The 20,294-nt window shown below is 42.7% G+C and overlaps 1 protein-coding gene and 1 long non-coding RNA gene across 5 annotated transcripts in view; one reads left to right on the top strand and one right to left on the bottom strand.

The window, feature by feature from the left end:
• Nucleotides 1-20,294, bottom strand: part of TMEM132E (transmembrane protein 132E) — a 714,010-nt gene that overhangs the window by 82,746 nt on the left and 610,970 nt on the right. For all 3 annotated transcript variants that reach the window (XM_033921532.1, XM_033921531.1, XM_033921533.1), the window contains one exon: nt 19,765-19,905. In XM_033921532.1, the coding sequence (XP_033777423.1) occupies nt 19,765-19,905 (141 nt within the window). The remainder of the gene's footprint in view (nt 1-19,764; nt 19,906-20,294) is intronic.
• LOC117348903 overlaps nt 1-20,294 on the top strand; it is a 304,186-nt gene that overhangs the window by 282,334 nt on the left and 1,558 nt on the right. Inside the window, exon 4 of one of the 2 annotated variants that reach the window (XR_004537067.1) lies at nt 2,022-2,087. This is a non-coding gene — a long non-coding RNA (uncharacterized LOC117348903). Of the gene's footprint in view, nt 1-2,021; nt 2,701-20,294 lie in introns of those variants that run through there. The other variant, XR_004537065.1, reaches the window with a different exon arrangement.

Raw genomic sequence — 20,294 nt, 5'->3', positions numbered from 1 at the left:
AACTGGAAAAACAAGGCCATAACATGAACAATATCTTAGAGAAATTAAGAATAAAATAGACAGCACCAGGAATTAGCAGTGGCTGGGTACCCTCAAGAAGATGGAAGGATTCATTTTTGCAGCTCAGAAATAAGTTTTACAAGCTAGCTAGCTACATGAAAGCAAATATCAACCTCTACTTATTGCCAAAGAAGGAAGCCACTGACTACTTGTAGTAAAATTACCCATAATTTAAAACAAAGATCATCATTGCAAGGTAGCCACAATGATTCACTGGAGCTTGTGCAAAAAAAAAAAACCAAAACAAAAAACATGACTTTAAGGAGTTACTGGTTATAATCAATGTGTTGAAAAAGTTATAGAAAGTACAAAAAGTCAAATTCAAACAGATCATCTTGGGAGCATAACACCCCTGTTATCACTGCAATTGAAAATATGTGACTTTTGTTGACATTGCAGTACCAGGGGAACAAGATTTAAAAATAAAGAATTGGAAAAATAGGAAAGGCAAGACAAGCTGTCAGGTTTCTCCTATTGTTGTAGGAGAATTAGGCAACATGATTTCAAAGTTAGAAAAATTCTACAAAAACCTTGAAATCTCACATTTGACAACAAAGGACTTAGAAGAAAACAGTTTTGTTGGGTTGAAGCTACATTTTACAACAATACCTGGACAATTCCTAAGCTTACAAATGAAACTTGAATTCTCCAGTGCTACCGGGCAAATCTTTGCTTGTATTATGTGCCATGTACTGCACGTATCATAATAGAGGGTTAAAGGGAAAAGTATTGCTTCCCCCGTACATATAATAATAGAGGGTTAAATGAAGAAAAGTATCGCCTCCGTATGTATAATAATAGAGGGTTAAAGGGAAAAGTCTTGCCTCAGCCTGTACATATAATAAGAGGGTTAAATGAAGAAAAGTATCGCCTCCCCCTGTACGTATAATAATAGAGGATTAAAAGGAGAACATAAGCTAGAGAAAATCCTGGAGCGCAACGTGGGTGCGCAGCCCCCCCAATTTTTAAACATCGCACATAATTCTTTGCAATGCCCCGATCCACTCATGCCCTTTTCATAGCCACACCCCTTGTGGTTACACGAGAGAGGATTTGGGCCCAGCCAAATCCATGTGCATATCAAAATTAGTTAATTAAAATCAATAATTGATTAACAGATCATGAACTAATTTTTTTTCACATGGATCTCAAGACTGAGAGCAAATTTGCTGCCATCTACAGAATCTGGTTAATGGGACACCCATGTGAACACAGCATATTTATGTCACCAAGGCATGCTCACAACTTTTAGAATACTATCAATTTTGCACATTGTATGGTGCACTTAGGTGTACTAAGTTAGATCAGCATTTTCCCTCTCTAGGACTGCTATGTAGGCCACTGGGCAACAGAGGGCATTGTGCATTTGGGAAAGACTACAGGTCCCAGAAGGCCCTGTTTTCCACAGCTCTGTGCTGAGTCAGAGGGGCAGGACTCAGGGAAGAAGAGTACAGTATTTCTGCCCAGGCTTGAGTCAGTTGGGGGAGGTCCCAGAGGGACGGAGAGCTAGACACAGCATTTGACGGAGGTAAGCCAAAGCTTATTTGTATTGTGTGAGGCAAATGACCCTGACTAAAGACTTTTCATTATATGCAAGTGTGTGTTAGCTGTCTGACTGCTGGTCTCTCCTGGAAAGCCAAGACCGTCTGCCATAGTCAGTCACATGATGTAAATTGGTGTTCATTACTTTCAGTGCTCCAATGAGGCTTTACACTAGTATTCTATAATAGCTTAGGTACACCCAGAAGTGGGGCTATGTGTACCCCATTACAGCACCTACATCATAACACCAATTTATTGAATTGCCATGAAAGGGTCTAAATGAGTCTCCAAGCTCTGAACACTCCTACTTATTGCAGGGAGGTGGAGAACTGATGAATAGCTATTCTGTTGTAAGGAGAAGTTCATGTTTATGCTCTTGATAATTGTAACATGTCTTGTTTTTCTGTGCTCTGTTGCAGGTGCAGTTCTAGGCACATACAGAAGATGGCAGCAATGATGAGTTGAGCTGGGCTCACATTTTGGGGGTAACTAACATGCTGTTATACGCACCTACATACTGGGGCTGATTCTAGAAACAGGTGTCCCGATTGTAGGGGGTGGTAGGTGTACTACCGCCATTTCACATTTAATCAGGATGCACTTTTACAAAAAAAACAACAAAAAAACCAACCCCGTAAGCGGGGAAGGATGCCTACATTGTAAGCATATGTCATGCACCTATGGAGATGCAAAGAGACGCTAACAGATGCCCAAGGCATGGCGTGGTCTCCACTTGAAGGTTTGATTAGGCGGTACAAGAAATTTTAAATAAACTTGAGACAGACGCCTTAAATGTAGGCCTGTAAAATGCTGGCTTATATTTAATGTCTGTTAGTAAAAGTAGATGTGATTCACTACAGGATGAGAGCCTGGGGGAACTGGGTTCAATTCCCACTGCAGCTCCCTGGGACTCTGGGCAAGTACTTAACCCTCCATTGCCTCAGGTACCAACCTCAGACTCTGAGCCTACTAAGGACAGAGAAAGTACCTGCATATAATATATATAAACTGCATTGGTTGTACCAGAGCAAGGCAGCATATAAATAATCACCTAACAGGCAACCCTCTAAGCACCAGTACATGGCACACAGTTATAGAATTAGCCCTAAAATGTTTTAGAGCTGACCTTTTGTGCTCTAGTTAAGTAGCTCTACCATGCTGACTGGTAATGTATCCTTTTGTGAAGATTGCTCTGCTTGTATTAGTGTCAAGGGTAGCATTAGGCTACTGGAAAAGTAAAAATGCCTACTATAAAAAATAAGAAATGTGATACTAAAATGCAAGCATGGCAGAGAATACCTTAACCGAGGAAGGCTAGGGCCAAGGCATAGCCGTATCTGTCTCCAAAAGGGACTGGAAATGGTTCCAATGAGTAGTTCTTAAACCTGTCCTGGGGGATCCCCAGCCAGTCAGGTTTTCAAGCTATCCCTAATGAATATGTATGAGGCAGATTTGCATATAATAGAGGTGACAGGCATGCAATTCTGCCTCATGCATATTCATTAGGGATAGCTTAAAAACTGGCTCCCTCATGCATATTCATTAGAGATTTGAGAATTGATGATTTTTAGTGAGCTAAACATAGTGTATTGAAAGTATTGTCTGAATTATTGTACTGAAAGCATTGTTATGAATGTTATCCTCTGAACCACTGTGAATGTTTTAAATTATAAACCGCTTTGTTATAGGCGGTTAAGAAATTTTAGAAATAAGTAAATAGCTTGAAAACTAGCTGGGGGTCCCCTAGAACAGTTTTAAGAATCACTGGTTCAGACAACTCATATCAAAAGGCATTTGAAGGAAACTCTGCAATGAGAGGGCATAGGATGAAGTTAAGAGGTGAAAGGCTCTGGAGTAATCTGAGTAAATACTTTTATACAGAAAGGGTGGTAGATGCATGGAACAGTGTCCCAGAAGAGGTGGTGGAGACAGAATTCACTAAACCTCCTAGCCGTGTGAGATCCGTTTCCGTTTGCATGCCCACCGACCAATTCAGTAAAGGCCTGCATGCAAATGTGGACAATCATTAACACACCCCCCTACCCACAGCCAGAGCGCTCCACGCTCATGCGCACACCCTGACAGTAGTGACAGGAGAAGCTGCCTCCTGTCACTGCTGTCAGGGCTCAGCCCAGCCCAGTTCTCTCTTCCCTGCTCCCGGACTCTCCTGCTCTCTGCCGCTGTTCCCTGCAGTGCAAGCCCATGGTTTTAAAGTGGGCCTGCACTGCGGGGAACGGCGGCAGAGTGCAGGAGATTCCGGAAGCAGGGAAGAGAGATCAGGCACCACAGCCTGCGCTCTGCTGCCCCGAAGCTGTGCCCCGAATCTGCCTGCCCTGAATCTCCTACTGTTGCTCTAAATCTCTCCTGCTACCCTGCTCTCGCCCCAAATCTCTCCTGTCCTTCCCGCACTGGGAGCCCGTGGTTTTAACTCGCTGATTAAAGTGGGTTAAAACCACGGGCTCCCTGCCCGACAAAAAAGTTAAAAAAAAAGAAAAAGTTTTTTTTAAAAAGTCGCAATGCCCCCCACCATGCACCGATGCCCCACAAAAGGCAGGAGGGTTGCCAACCCCCTTCTGCCATGTTACCCCCCTGATCTGCTCTGGCCCAGCCCACCTCCCTCCCTGTTTCAAAATCTAGTCAGGCCGCCGGGCCGGGCCCACCCACCCATATACAAACTGCAGGAGGGATGCCAACTCCCTCATGCCACCTCCCCAGACACCCCCTACCCATTCCAAGCCCCCTTTCCACCTCCTCCCCATATCTTTAATGGAGCAGGAGGAATGCTCAACCCCTCCTGCTCCAATGACACCAGAGATGACTCTGAGGCCTTAGGCCCCACCCCATTGCATCATGTGATGCACGGGGAGGAGCCTAAGGCCCTGATTGGCTCAGGCTCCCACCTTGGGAGGGGCCTGGGGCACCTGAGCCAATCAGGGACTTACTTAGGGCTGAGCCTTAGGAAGTCCCTGATTGGCTATTGCTTTGACCAATCAGGGACTTTGTTAGGCTCAGCCCTAAGAAAGTCCCTGATTGGCTTAGGTGCCCCTGGCCCCTCCCAAGGTAGGAGCCTGAGCCAATCAGGGCCTTAGGCCCCACCCCGTTCATCACATGATGCACCGGGGCGGGGCCTAAGGCCTCAGAGTCGTCGCTGGAGTCATTGGAGCAGGAGGGGTTGAGCATCCCTCCTGCTCCATTAAAGGTACAGGGAGGGGGTGGAAATGGGGCTTGGAATGGGTAGGGGGTGGAAGGGAGGTGGCAGGAGGGAGTTGGCATCCCTCCTGCAGTTTATTTATGGGTGGGTGGGTGAGCCTGGCCCGGCGACCTGACTAGATTTTGAAACAGGGAGGGAGGTGGGCCAGGCCTGGCCAGACCAGACCAGGGGGGGGGTAACATGGCAGGAGGGAGTTGGCAACCCTCCTGCCTTTTGTGGGGCATCGGCACGTGGGGGGGGGGGGTATCACGGGCGGGGGTATCTACACGGAGGGGGGGGCATCGCAACTTTTTAAAAAAATTTTCTTTTTTTAACTTTTTTGTTGGGCAGGGAGCCCATGGGGAGGGCAGTATCGGGTGTTTGCAAGAGCGAGTGGGTCGCCGGGGGAGCTCTAAGCCATTTTTTGACAGGCTTGCCTGTCTTTTTTATTCATTTTTTTTTTTAAAGGGGCAGATATTTTGCGTGTGTAATGCACGCAAAATTTCTGTGCCATGGAAAAAAATGAATAAAAAAGCCTGCAGATCTGACGGTAACTCAGTTACTGTTCTTCTTCAATACATGGAAACATATTGAATGAATTGACTTTAGGGTTGGATATCACAATTAATATTCACTACTATATTGACAAGTTAAATAAAGTGACTTTAAGTTTGGATATTATAATTAAATTAAATCAACAACATATTTTTTAATTAATTAAATAAAAGATAGGTTTGTACTTTTAGTTAGGTAGTTGATAGTCTTCTAATTAAATTAATAAACTAAATTAATAAACAATAATTTGGGTAAGAAAGAGGTTCTGAAGTAAATGATTATATTACATGCATTCAGGATGAAGACTTGAAATAACATCCAAGTTATAAGAGGTCTCTACTGAGAATAATGCATCCTTTATGATACTTCAGCCTCTTAGTTTATGTATTTGGGGTAAGGTTGTTGTCATAAAAAGATTTTAATTTGTATGACAAAAAATGGGCTATTAGAAATAATATATTAACCACAATAAAGAAGTCAGATGCCAATGTGCAGAGAATTTATTAAAGTAAATTTTGTACAAATTATCCTTTATACCCCCTTTTCTTTTTGATTGGTAACTCAGTTACCGACAGGTCTGCAGCAGTCAGGTTTGCCAATAGTAAAACCCGACTCAAAATAGCAATCGCTTGGCTATTTTGCATGGGGTTTTACTAATTTGCATGGGACGATTGGGGTCGGATCGCTACAGGCATTAGTGAATAGTGCAGGAGGGAAATCTGGTCGTAAAGGGCTGGCAAACCCCTTTGGTTTGCTTAGTGAATCTAGCCCTATGTGTCTGAATTCAAGAGGGTCTGTGATAGGCACATGGGATCTCTCGGAGAGAGAAAGAGATAATGGGTACTGTTGGTGGGCAGACTAGATGGGCCATTTGCCCTTTATCTGCCATCATGTTTCTATGTTTCTATTCACCAGAACGTTGAGGCTGAAGGTTAAAGCAAAATGGCTATGCAGCAGAGCAGATGATGGCTACGATGAAATGGACCCAATAGGAGATGGAAATAAGAATAGAATTTTACAAAATACTAGAGAATGACACAGGGACAAATTTGTCCCCGTCCCCATGGGAACTCATTTTCCCATCCCATTCCTGCAAGCCTCAAACACTTTAAAATCACAAGTGTTCGAGGCTTGTGTGGTTAAGGCAGAGCTTACAGGAATGGGGCTGTGAGAAAACTCACAGGGACAGGATGGGGAAATTGAGCTCCTGCGGGGACAAATTGACCCCGTGCCATTCTCTAATTCATAGCCTCCCCAATGCTGAGCGATCTTTGCATTCTATACTACAGGCTGCAGACATTTCCCTGCCCTGCCTCTCTGATAAAAATGTCTAAGAGTTACCAAAGCAAACCTCAATTTACTCACTAACATCTGCTTTATAGAAGGGATTAGAGCAAATATTTGATTGGCGCCATGCCATCAGAACAGAGCAGCCACTAAGTTATAACTTTGACATTGTATTGGGTAGAAACTACGCCTGCCCGACTCGGGGCTGGCAGTACTTTCATTTGGCTGAGATTCAGGAAGGTGAAGCTGGAATTCTTTCTGCCAGCTGCTGTTTTCAGAATGATGAATGGCAAACTGCTGGAAGGCAAGTTTCTGGTTGGCTTGTATTATATAAAAATCCATCCGTCTAATTTCAAAGCACAATGGAGAGCCTTGTCAGTCAGGTGTCAGAGAAGTGGGTCTTCATATAAGCATGATTTTCTCAACATGTAACAATAACAGGCTGCCTACTGCAGGTAACATGAAGGAACTCACAGCTCAAGTAGAGTATCTGCTTTTGCAGTGAGCAAAGAAAACAGACAGCACATAACTGTTGTCATCAATTTCAATAAATCCAGTGGCGTGCGGTGAGGGTTTTCAGTGAATCTCCAGCTCTACAGTACTCGTAGAGACACCCCAGGAAAGAGATTTGGAAGTACTGGTCAACAAGTCGATGAAGCTGTCTGCGCAATGTGTGGCAGCAGCGAAAAGGGCAAACAGAATGCTTGGAATGATTAAGAAGGGGATCAAGAACAGATCGGAGAAGGTTATCATGCCGCTGTACCGGGCCATGGTACGCTCTCACCTGGAATACTGCATCCAGCAATGGTCGCCGTACTTAAAGAAGGACACAGTACTATTCAAAAGGGTCCAGAGAAGAGTGACTAAAATGGTTAAGGGGCTGGAGGAGTTGCCGTACAGTGAGAGATTAAAGAAACTGGGTCTCTTCTCCCTTGAAAAGAGGAAACAGAGGGGACATGATTGAAATCTTCAAGATAATGAAGGGAATAGACATATGCTGAAAGTTTAGAGAAACTGGGGCTCTTTTCCCTGGAGAAGCGGAGACTTAGAGGGGACATGATAGAGACTTACAAGATTATGAAGGGCACGGAGAGGGACAGAAAATGGAGAGGGACAGATTCTTCAAACATTCAAAAACTACAAGAACAAGACGGCATTCGGAAAAATTAGGAGGGGACAGATTCAGAACCAATGCTAGGAAGTTCTTCTTCATCCAAAGGGTGGTGGACACCTGGAATGTGCTTCCAGAGGGTGTGATAGAACAGAGTACGGTTTTGTGGTTCAAGAAGGGATTAGATAATTTCCTGAAGGAAAAGGGGATAGAAGGGTATAGATAGAGGATTACTATAAAGGTCCTGGACCTGATGGACCGCCACGTGAGCGGACTGCTGGGTGTGATGGACCTCTGGTCTGATCCAGCAGAGGCACTGCTTATGTTCTTATGTTCTTAAGACGTCTCGAGTTTGGCGTTGCTAGTCTCTGTGTGGTATTCTGCACACAACCTAAATTAATTCCTTTTAAATTGTTTTTTTTAAATGGCAAGGTCAATTACCACACATTTTAAAACAGTTAAAACCAATTAAGTTGCATGCAGATTTAAGTTAGGCATTGCTAGGCATTGTAGGCACCTATTATAGAATCAATGTAGGCACCTATTATAGAATCAGGCCCTCTGTGCTATTCTAAAAGTAGTTCACAACTCAGAATGCCATTTAGAGAGTAGTGCTGAGGCCCAGATTCTCAAACCAGTGCCGATCGTGTTTTAATCACGCATCGGTGCTGGTTTCTGAATTGAGCCAATGTGAAAGATAGACACTGGAAATGTAGGCCAGGGTTTTCCAGACCTACATTTCCAGCGTCTGTCTTCGCATGAATTGCACCTATGTAGGTGCTTTAAGCCGCCTAGCATCACTTCCAGCATTGGCCAAGCCTACTTAGGCATTCAGCAGCCTAAAGCACCTATGTAGATGTGATTCTGGCACCGATTTTCTAGGCGCTGGTAGGCACCTCAAGTCTCGGTTAAAAACACAGTTTGGACAGGATTTCTAAAAAATTGGCCCCAGTTCGAGAATCCAGGATTTAGTGCACATTTCTTTCAGCACCTAAATTTGGGCACCTTCTACTGAATCTAGTCCTTAAAGCACAGTTACTTACCGTCTAGTGGAAAGTTTTCTGGAAGCCTCTAAAATGTCTCGAACAGGTTGAGAAAACTGAAGAGGAGTTATGTTGAGAGGTACCAAGCTGTCAAGTGCAGAGACTGCAGGTTGGGCATGGTGGCATGATCGCTCTTGAGCTTGACAAGAGTCTTGAGAATGAGAGGGAACGGAGGAAATGCATACAGGAAGAGATTTGTCCATTCCAAGCGTAGGTCGAGGAATCTGTCATGAGGACCTTCTCATGAGGTAACATCTGAAATAATAAACCTCTGGAGAGATTGGAAGAGAGCATCCACCAGTGGAGAGACTTTCTCAACGAAGGAGTGACTGTGATATGTCGAGAAAGTGGTTCGCAAGCCTGCGTCCACTGAGATGCCAAGGTCCATTGAGGAATTCTGAGGTGAAGTTTGGCAAAAGGAGTCAGGTGAACGGTCGAGACCATGTGACCGAGTAATACCATCATGTGTCTCGCTGAGAGTGAAGAAAAGGAAGACACTTTGTGACACAGCTGAAGAAGAGAATCCAGATGCTGCTGAGGAAGGAATGCTCTGAGCTGGATATTGTCCAGGATAGCTCCAATGAACTGTAGATTCTGAGAGGGCTGAAGGTGGGATTTGGGGAAGTTGATTTCGAATCCCAAGCTTTGTAGGAGCCACGCAGTCCATTGGGTCGCTACAATAACCCCCTGAGATGTTGAATCTTTGATGAGCCAGTCGTCCAGGTAGGGGAATACCTGAAGACCATAGCGTTTTTAAGTGCAAGGAGCTGCGCTGAATGCCCCGCGCTGCTCTTAACACTCATAGGCTCCCTGAACTAAAAACTGCTATTGCGGTTTAGTAAAAGGGGGCCATAGTGTAAAATATAGGCAGCAGATATAAATTCTCAAAACGGACACATTTTGATCACTAAATTGAAAATAAAATCATTTTTCCTACCTTTGTTGTCTGGTGATTTCATGAGTCTCTGGTTGCACTTTCTTCTTCTGACTGTGCATCCAATATTTCTTCCCTTCTTTCAGCCTCCTTTATGCTTCCTCTTCTCCAGACCTCATTCCCTCCCCTTTCTTTTTCCCTGCCCCCTTTCTTTCTGTCTTTCTCTCTCCATGCCCCTTTTCTTTCTTTCTGTTTCCCTTCTTTCTTTCTGTCTCCCTGATTCCCCCTTTCTGTTTCCTTTCTTTCTGTCTCCCTGCCTGCCCCCTTTCTTTCTTTCTCCCTGCCCTTCCCCAAGCCACGGCCGCCATCGGGGAATAGGCCCCCAAGCTACCCACTGCCGAGTTGTAAGCTCTTCCTGCACCGGGCCAGCTAGCCTTCCCCCCGACGTCAATTCTGATGTCGGAGAGGAAGTTCTGGGCCAGCCAGGCAGCGATTGGCTGGCCCAGAACTTCCTCTCCGATGTCAGAATTGACGTTTGGGGGGGGAGCTGGTCGGCCCGGCACTTCTGTTTTACCACATCAGGAAGCAGGTAGATTGCGAAGGCAACGCGAGTTTATCACAGAGTCCGGGATGGGCTCCGCAATCGACTCATGTTGCCTTCACGATCGACCTTTTGGGCACCCCCTGGTCTAGAGAATAACCTACATAATGTTTGCTGTAAGGCTATGAATGTAACTATATATTGGAAAGCTATGAGTATGAACTGTAACCCATTCTGAGCTCTTTGGGGAGGACGGGATTTAAAACCAAATAAATAAATTAATTGCTTGGTTAAATATTTTTCTCCTGGAGTCTGTTATTCCACAGCTTTAGGGAACTCTTGGGTCTCCTTCTTTGAAAAAGCAATATAATCCTGACCTTCCCACCCGCTCCTTCTTCCAGATCTGCAGGTGACATTTCAACCTGTCACCATGAAACTTATGTTTTATTAAAACTTGACACACTGCTTAGCTTCACAGATCCCAGTGGGCTATGATAAATACATACAATATGATTTAATAGAACTCCGGCAAATTTGAAAGGAAAGCCTAACACTCATTCAAAAAAGTTAGCATGCAATTCTATAAAACTGGAGAAAAAATGTATACAGTACTCTGAATCAGCAACCAGCAGACAGTCAGATAGAATCGAGTAATAATAGGTAGCATTCCTCTCCCCCCCCCCCCTTTACACCCCTACAAGGTCTGGATATATCTATTTTATATTTGGGAACGCACTGCCAGCGGTTGTGGTAAGAGCGGAGAGCATAGCTGGTTTTAAAAAAGTTTTGGATAATTTCCTGGAGGAAAAGTCCATAGTCTGTTATTAAGACAGACTTGGGGAAGCCACTGTTTGCCCTGGATCGTGGCATGGAATGTTGCTACTCTTTGGGGTTTTGCCAGGCACTAAGGACCTAGAATGGCCATTGTGAGAACGGACTACTGGGCTCGATGTTCTAATATGAAAAAACAAACAAACCCAAGACCCAGAGAAACTGAATCCCTGGCCTGCATAAACTTTTCTGAATCCATTAAAAGAGGATGGCGCTGTCCTCAGACTGCTGCACTGGAAGCAATTATCTTCCTATTTAGGGAACTGCTTAGGTAGTTAATTACCAGCTGTCATAATATGTCACCACTTTCATACACTGACTGAGTCCCTGCTGGGTAAAGCCTCTCCATATAATGCTTCCAGAAATGGCAACACATCTAAAGATGAAATTATTGTACCTAAATATCCCCCTTGTCAAAATCACTGCTAAAGAAAATGTTTCCACTTGGCTGTTCTGTGACTTTCAGCTCATCTTGCACTGCAGTCACTGATCGCATATCATGTACCGAGTGCTCTAGCTAGTCACGAGAGACCGTTCAGAAGATCTAAAGAAAGCAGTATTTTCTGGGCTGATTATGACAGGCTAGGGGATTTATAGTGATAAATCAGACCTTTTGAGAAGCTGGAATATATGAACATAAGAGTTGCCATATTAGGACAGACCAAAAGTGCATTAAGCCCAGTATCCTATTTCCATCAGTGGCTAAGCCAGGTCACAAGTACTGGCAAGCTTCCAGAATAGTAAAACAGATTTTATAGTGCTTATCCTAGAAATAAGCAGTGAATTTTCCAATAATCTTAATAATAGATTACTGACTTTTAGGAAATTATCCAAACATTTTTTAAACCCTGCTAAACTAACTGCTTTCACAACATTCTCTGCCAATGAATTCTGGTACAAGTAGTACGTTTTACAGATCATTGGTAGCAAATCAAATAAACACATGATAATTAAGCACTTCTGGTATGACATGTTGGCTGGCGAAGGGAGCGTGTGGCACAGTAGTTGTGGGTTCAAACCCACACTGCTCCTTGTGACCCTGGGCAATTCCATTAATCCCCCCCATTGTCCATGGTACATTAGATAGATTGTGAGCCCACCAGGACAGACAGGGAAAATTGCTTGGGTACCTGAATACATTCATGTAAACTGTTCTGAGTTTCCCTGGTAGAATAGTCTAGAAAATTGAATAAATAAAGAATGAGGCATATTTCTATTCTGCCTTATTTATTTATTCGATTTTTTAGTCAGTCCTCCCAAAGGAGCCCAGAATGGGTTTCATGGTGTATTACAAAAAACATACACAGTTAAAAACACGTACAAACACAGTTTACATAAGAACAATAATACAGTTCCAGCAACAAAATTTTCATAAAGTTGTTTTCATCAAGCAAAACAAGTGGTGCTTTAATAGTTTCTTAAAAGTTCACAAATATACTTGGTGTTTAAGAGTCAAAGGCAGCCTGTTCCATTCAGTGGGTCCAGCACAAGAAAAAGAGCTCTTTCTTATCACATCCAGGTGCATCTGTTGATAAGTAGGCACCACCAGCCCAGAAGTAAGAGAAGAACACAAGTTCCTTAGTGGCACATATAGTGGACCTGCGGGAGCTAGAAGAACGGGTGAAAATGAGGAAACAGGTTGAGGACGAAAAAGATGCACCAAAGGAAGAGGAAGAAAGAAACAGAAATCAGGGGCTGGCAGCTCACGAGGGGGATGGCAGGAGGAGCAAATCACAAGGAAAGACAGCAGGAAAAAGAAAAAAACAGGACTTAAATTGCTTGTACGCAAATGCAAGGAGCCTAAGGACCAAAATGGAGAACTGGAAGTCACGGCCAAAAAAGAGGACCTAGACATCATTGGAATCACGGAAACATGGTGGAATGAGGAAAACAAATGGGACATAGTATTGCTAGGTTACAAACTCTATAGAAGAGACAGGACTCACAAGAAGGGTGGAGGAATAGCATTATATATAAAGGACACCATTCACTCAACCAGAGTGGATACGGCAGCAAAGGCGGAAGGATTGGAATCTTTATGGGTTAAATTATCAGGAAGAAATGGATCTGACATAAAATTGGGACTGTACTATCATCCACCTGGATAAACAGAAGCAAACGATAAAGAACTGGAAGCAGAATTGAGGCGGGAATGCAAAAACAGAAGTGTGATGGTAATGGGGGATTTTTAACTACCCCGGGATAGACTGGAGTATTGGAAACTCCAACTGCGCGAGGGAAACAGAATTCCTAGAGGCTGTGAGGGACTGCTTCATGAAACAGCTCGTCAAGGAACCAACGCGAGGGTATGCCACTCTCGACCTAGGGGGACCTGCAAAGGAAGTGGAAGTAGTAGGACCACTAGGAAACAGCAATCACAACATGATCCAGTACAAATTAGAAGTAGAAACATCAAAAGTGAAGAGAACCACAGCGACAACGCTCAACTTCAAGAAAGGGAACTGCGAAGAAACTCAGAAACAGCTCAAGAAAAACGGAGACCGTAGAGAAAGCCTGGACCCTATTCAGGGACAAGGTGCAAGAAGCACAAAATCTGTACATTCCCAGGTTTAGGAAAGGGTGCAAAAAAAAATCAAACAAAAGACCCGGTATAGATAACCAATGAAGTGAAGAAAGCAATAAGAGATAAGAAAAAATCGTTCCGAAAATGGACACATCCAATGTACCAAACTTTTTGCCTGTTTTTTAGGGAAAAAGTTCAGTTTTAAGTATAATGTGGGAGATTACAACCCCCCAACCCCCCCACAACGGCAGCGCAATGTCTGTTAAGTAAAGTGGGGGGGGTTCCCCCCCCCCACACACCCCGTCGGAGCCCTTTAAAATAGTGCTTTTCTTCAGTGCGCCGTCAACCTTGCGCTCAGTTGTCGGCGCGCTGTTTCGCGCGATTTAGTCCCGTCACCGATTCTATGCTACATGAGCTGGACCTGCTTCTCCCATAGAAATATATTGGGCCACATTGGGGAGGAGGGGGGTTATTTCTTTGGAATTCCTGGTCTGATCCAGTTCATTTTTTAACTTGACATTCCTTTACAACAATTTTTATCCCATACCAAATTTCACTTGATTCTATTAAAACATTCAGTGAGACATTTTGCCCCCAGACAGTCTAGACCCCTTTTATATAACTCTCTTCAATTTCAATTAGACTGGAAAGGAGACATAGCCATTGTTTGAAAAATGGAAAGAAGGACTAATGAGGAAAACAGGAAGGCAGAGAAGCACTTGCAAATTAGATGTAAATAATTGATAACACAAAGTAAGAGAGAATTTGAGATGAGTCCTGCCAAAAAGGCAAAAACTAAAACCTTTCAAGTAAATTAAAAACAAGTAATTAAAAAAACCCCCCATTTTAAGTAAATTAAAACAAGAAACCTGAAAGAACGCTAGTTGCACAAATACATAGCCTGGGATAAAAGAGATGCATAAGTACTGGCATAGTAAGGGGGGAACAGGAGGAGGGTCAGCACTGGGTGCGGCCTCCTCACCGCCCCCCCCCCCCCATCATGCAGGTTCACCCCTTCCCTTTTCCTGTGCGAGCAGCCCGCGTCGGTGTTGCCTCTCTCTGATGTCACATCCGGGCCTCGCGCCTAGGAAGTGACATCATAGGGATAGTTGACACAATGCGGGCAGCAAGTTCATGCTGTTGCTCTCATGTGGAAAATTAAAAAGGTATGGGGGAAGGGAAAGCGCGTGTGGCTTGGGGGATGGGGCATCGCCCTGGGCACCACTTACCCTCGTTATGCCACTGTGCATAAGCCAAATAGGTATTTCAGGTTTACTGTTAAAGTGCTTTGAGTCATTTCTACATGAGTGATCATTTCAGGCTTACTCTTTGCTGTGGTGTTGCTCCTCTCTGATAGTCCAGGGCTCCAGTATCAATTGTATGATGACCAACCAATCGTTTTTCCAATAAAAGACAAAGAGCCCCTTTTACTAAAGTCACTGTAGCGCGTCTCAGCCTAGCAAATGCGGCAAAGCCCATAGGAATGTATGGGTTTCATTGAATCTCCCAGCGCAGGACTCGCTACCACAGCTTTGTAAAAGGGTCCAATGTTCCAGATACCATGGCATGCCTTGGTTTGTGTTTGAGCACAGTAAAATCACGGTTGCAAGCTAATAAGTTTTGATTAAATACATCCAAAAGCTAAATTCATTGATTTATTTATTTCATTTTCTCCCAACAAGCTCAGAACGGGTTACAGGGCCAAAATCAAAAGAAACATCCGATTTGGACGTAGAGCACTAGTTGCCCAAAGTCAGCAGCAGCAAAATGTCCATTCTCAAAAAGTATGCCCAAAATATGTTTCTTTGTTTTTTCAAAACTCATCTATCTTTATACCATATTCTCAACAAAAAAATGTGTCCAAGTCCCAAACGCCCAAAGCAAGACCTTTTGGATGTGGGAAAGGCTAGCATTGTGATGGACTGGCCACCCAGACATGGCAACAGAGCAGAGGGGCACCTTAAAGGGCACTGCTGTGAACATCATAAAAAGGATCCACATCAAAATCTCACCAGAACTCCCTTATAGGTTATGGTGAGTCCCCAAAACCCACTATACCCATCTTTCTACGACCCCAATAGCCTTTAGGGCTTCAGGTGGCACCTATATGGCAGAAGAGTAGGGTTTTGGTGGGCTGACATTTTCTACCATAAATGCAGTGGTTAGAGTGGCTTATGGGCCTGAGTCCTCCTCTCTATGGTTCACTAGCCCACCCCCTAGACCAGTGGTCTCAAACTCGCAGCCCGCCAGCTACTATTTTCAGGCCCTCGGTATATATTTATCATAATCACAAAAGTAAAATAAAAGTTTCTTGATCATATGTCTCTTTAGCTATAAATGACAATATTATTATTAAGACTTAGCCAAAAGGAAAGATTTATAAATTATAAAGAGTTTTACCTCATGCAAAATTGTCATTTCTTTAATAAGACATTAACTATTTTTTCTGATGCCCTCCAAGTACCGACAAATTCAAAATGTGGCCCTGAAAAGGGTTTGAGTTTGAGACCACTGCCCTAGAATATTTAAGCCACCTCTGTGCAACTCTACTAGGCTTTCCTATGCCAGGTGCAACAGGGGGAGTGTGTGGGGGTCTTTACTTTGTCCCTGCAATGGTTATCTGGTCACTTTGGATACCTTTTTGGCACTTACTATATACCTGCTTTTATATCATCTAACTCACAACATATAACTTTCGTCTACACAGTCTTGTCAAACATTCGATTTTCGCTGCATGACGACTAAGTCTAGGTGTATTTAGATGTATTTAAGTTTTGATTATGAGCCCCATACTACTTTATAGTCAAATGGTTACAATTTGTCATATTTACAATACAAAATGTTAATCCTAACTTTACATATACAGAGGTTCTGGTTTCGCTGTACAATTTGCTATCCTTACATAATATATAGTCAAGCGGGTTACAACTTGCCATATTTACAATGCAATTCATTTATTTATCCTAAATTAACATATACAGAGGTTCTAATTTTACTACACACTTCTTTGCAATCATATGGTAATCGGTAGTAGAATTAGATGAAGAGGTGAATTTTTATAGCTTTCATAGTGTTTTTTTTGCAGGAACTCAAAAAAAATCTTTCTAGATTACATATTATTCAGAGTGCAGCTGTTTTACTTATTTTGGGTTTGAAAAAGTTTGACCCTATTACTCCATTTTTCCATGAGTTGCACTGGCTGCTTGTGTGAAATTTAAGTTCAGAGGCATTTGTTATCAAGTCTCAACTGGTCTAGTACCCAACTATCTTATAGATTCATTCATTTTTGTCAATTCAACACATTCCCAATGTTCACATGCTTTTATCGTTTTACCATCAGTTAAAGGCTGCCAGTTTTAAAAGTACAATCAGCGTCTTTTTTCCTATCAAGTAGGTTCTTGGGATAAGGACCTTAAGCTAATGATATTGACCTCTACTTCTTATCAACATTTTAGGAAACAATTGAAAAGAGGAGATTGAGAGGGGACATGATCGAATCATTCAAGATACATGTTAGAGAAGAGCCAAGTTTTCAGTTGCTTGCAGAATAGTTGGAGAGAGCCCAGGTTCCACAACGGGATAGTAAGGTCGTTCCAGAGACCTGTGATTTTGAAGAAAAGAGATTTTCCCAGTTTACCTGCATAGAGAATACCGCGTAGAGAGGGGAAGGATAGTTTATATCTTTGGGCGGGTCTTGTGGAGTCAGGACTTGAGGAGTTAAAGGATAGTGGGATTAGGGGAGGAAGGATGCCGTGAATGATCTTAAAAGCCAGGCAGGAGCATTTGAAATTCTGGAAATCACTGGGAGGCAGTGAAGATTGGACAGGAGTGGGGAGACATGGTCAGATTTGCATTTTGCAAAGATCAACTTGGCTGCAGTATTCTGGATAAGCTGGAGTCTTTGAAGACTTTTTTTTGTTAGGCATAAGTAAATGGCATTGCAGTAGTCAAATTTGGAGAGGATGATGGATTGGACGAAGACGGCGAAATGTTTTTGGCGAAAGTAGGATCTTACTTTCCTCAGCATGTGGAGGCTGAAAAAGCATGATTTTGCCAAGGAGTTGAGGTGGTCATTGAGGGAGAGAGAAGAATCAATAGTGATGCCAAGGACCTTGCTTGAGAACTCAAGGTGCAGAGCAGCGCCTGTGGGTAGTGCGAAGATGGTGGGCAGGTGTTCTAACTTTGGGCCGAGCCAGAGTAATTTTGTTTTTGATTCATTTAGTTTCATCTGTACCGAGATGGACCAGGAGTGGAGTCTCATTATGCAAGATGTAATATTCTCGTGGAGGTTGGTGAGGTTCTGGTCTGTTTCAAGGAGGACAAGGATGTCATCAGCGTATGTGTAGATTGTTTCAAGGGGGGAAAGTTGGAGGAGCTTCAGGAGGACATGTAGATGTTAAAGAGGATAGGGGTGATCCCTGAGGGCACTGCAAGATGGTGTCCAAGGTACGGACATGGTGCCATAATGAAAATGAAGATGAAAATGATGAGTTATATAGCACCACTTCTAATGCCGATGATAAAGTATTCTTTTTTTTTTAATAACTTTATTCATTTTGAAGCCAAAAGTAAGTGCAACATATTATACAATCATATTACACTATAATAGCACCTAAATTCAATCAAAATTGTAATCTATGACAAATACCTATATCAGCCCCATCTTCATATTAAAAAATTGCACTCAAATTAAAAATATTTTCCAACCCCACCCTGGACGTGCATGATCAAGGGGCAAAATCAACAATCACTGTTTGCAATATTTTGTCAATGGCTCCCAAATATCCAGAAACTTCTTTTAATGCCCCCGTTGTATAGCCATAATACGTTCCATTTTAAAGATGTGACACAAAAAACTCCCACCAAAAGGTATAGTTTAATCGATCCCAGTTTTTCCAATTCCTTAAAATAAGCTGTATGGCAACCCCTGTCATAATAAAGAGAAGTTTGTTATTGTGAGATGATATTTGGCTTTTAGCTCTCATCAAAGTGCCAAATAGCACAGTGTCATATGTTAATGCCACTGATTTTCCAGTACTTTGTTCACCTGATCCCAAATAGATCTCCAAAATTGAAGTATCAAGGGACAATAAAATAATAAAAGATCTAATGTCCCAGGTTCAAGATGGCAGTGCCAGCATCTATTAGACTTGCAACTATCTAATTTCTGTAATCTAACCGGAGTCCAACATGCTTTATGTAATAAGAAAAACCACGTTTGTCTCATAGATGCAGACACTGTACATTTCATCCTCCAAGTCCCGATTCGTGGCCATTGAGACGCAGTAATTTGATGCTTTATCTCAATGCTCCAAATGTCACGAAGACCAGTTTTTGGTTTTTTATTCAAAAATCCAGATATTAATTTATACCACTGAGCGGCCTGGTGACCCAGAGTGATTCAGACAGAGATTCCTTTGGTCAACAGCTGCCCCATCAGATGACATCAGATATACTGCCACCTGGTGAGATGTGAAGGAACTTTTTATCTCAGACTGAACACTCCACTGCAGTTGTTGAACTGGATTAACGATTCACAAGCACACTTGCATGAGTGAAAATCGTTTTCAAAATTTTACTTTTACTAGAAGAGAAATGCAGTTAGATAAAAGTCTTCCTTATAGTTGCAGCTCTTTTACACCCTCCTTAACAAAGCCACGCTAGCGTTTTTAGAGCCGGCCATGACGGTAACAGCTCTGATGCTCATAGGAATTCTATGAGCATAGGAGCTGCTACCGTGGTGGCTGGCGGTAAAAACACTAGTGTGGCTTTGTAAAGGAGGGAGGTTAATTTTTAATCAAAAAGTGTTATATTAAGCAATAACCCTTTTACTTTCATTTAAGTAAATTCTTTACTTTTTACTTACGTATTAAAATATAGATTTATTTTTAGTTTTACTTATGTACTTTGAATAATTCTGTCGGAATTACTGATATCAGAAATTCCTATAATGAGATTAGTCCTTCCCTTTTACAAAATTCCTATGAGCGTCGGAGCTGTTACCGCCACGGCACTACAGTTTTGTAGAAGGTTGAGGGGGTTAGTCACTTACCATTTCTTGACATGAAAACTATTTTTCACTGGTTAGGTGAAACCCTAAAATACACTAACATCAATAACATGAGCTAACATTTCTGGAGAGGCTCCTAAATATTGACTCCAAGACTGTAACACTTCAGAAAACGCCGAACAACATAAGCACTCACCTCTGAGAAGACCCTTCAATCCGGCTCACATCGACAGTTGCAGTTGAATGCTTTCCACCAGTTAATAGTTCAGAGTTCACTATCCACTGAGGGTCTCTTGATTTGGTGTTCAAAAGATTTACCCCCTTTTTTGCCTTCACCCTGCAGATTGAGAAAAAAGGGCAAAAGAAAGTCCGTGTTCAGTCATCAACTGGAAAACATCAAATTCTACAGCTCAAAAATACATTTGACTCATTTTTGGAAAATTTGGCCTCTCTCTTCTCTTCCAGTGCTCAAAGATTTTCTAATATTGTTTCACACTTTTAATGAAAAAATGTAACTTAGAAATTTATTGTGCATGTTAAATCAATTTTCCATGCACTTAAGGGCCCCTTTACTAAAGAGTGTTAAGTCCTAACGCAGCCACTATGAGTGTGTTAAAGCATTTTACTCTATTATTGAAAGATGCCAGACCTCCAGGGGAGGAAAGGGAAACAGAAGGGGAGGGCAGAGATGGAAGAAAGAAGGAGAGCCTGATCAGAAGACAACCA

This window comes from Geotrypetes seraphini, chromosome 15, assembly GCF_902459505.1.
Source record: "Geotrypetes seraphini chromosome 15, aGeoSer1.1, whole genome shotgun sequence".
Lineage (NCBI taxonomy): Eukaryota > Metazoa > Chordata > Amphibia > Gymnophiona > Dermophiidae > Geotrypetes > Geotrypetes seraphini.
This window is presented reverse-complemented; position numbering and strand designations above follow the sequence as displayed.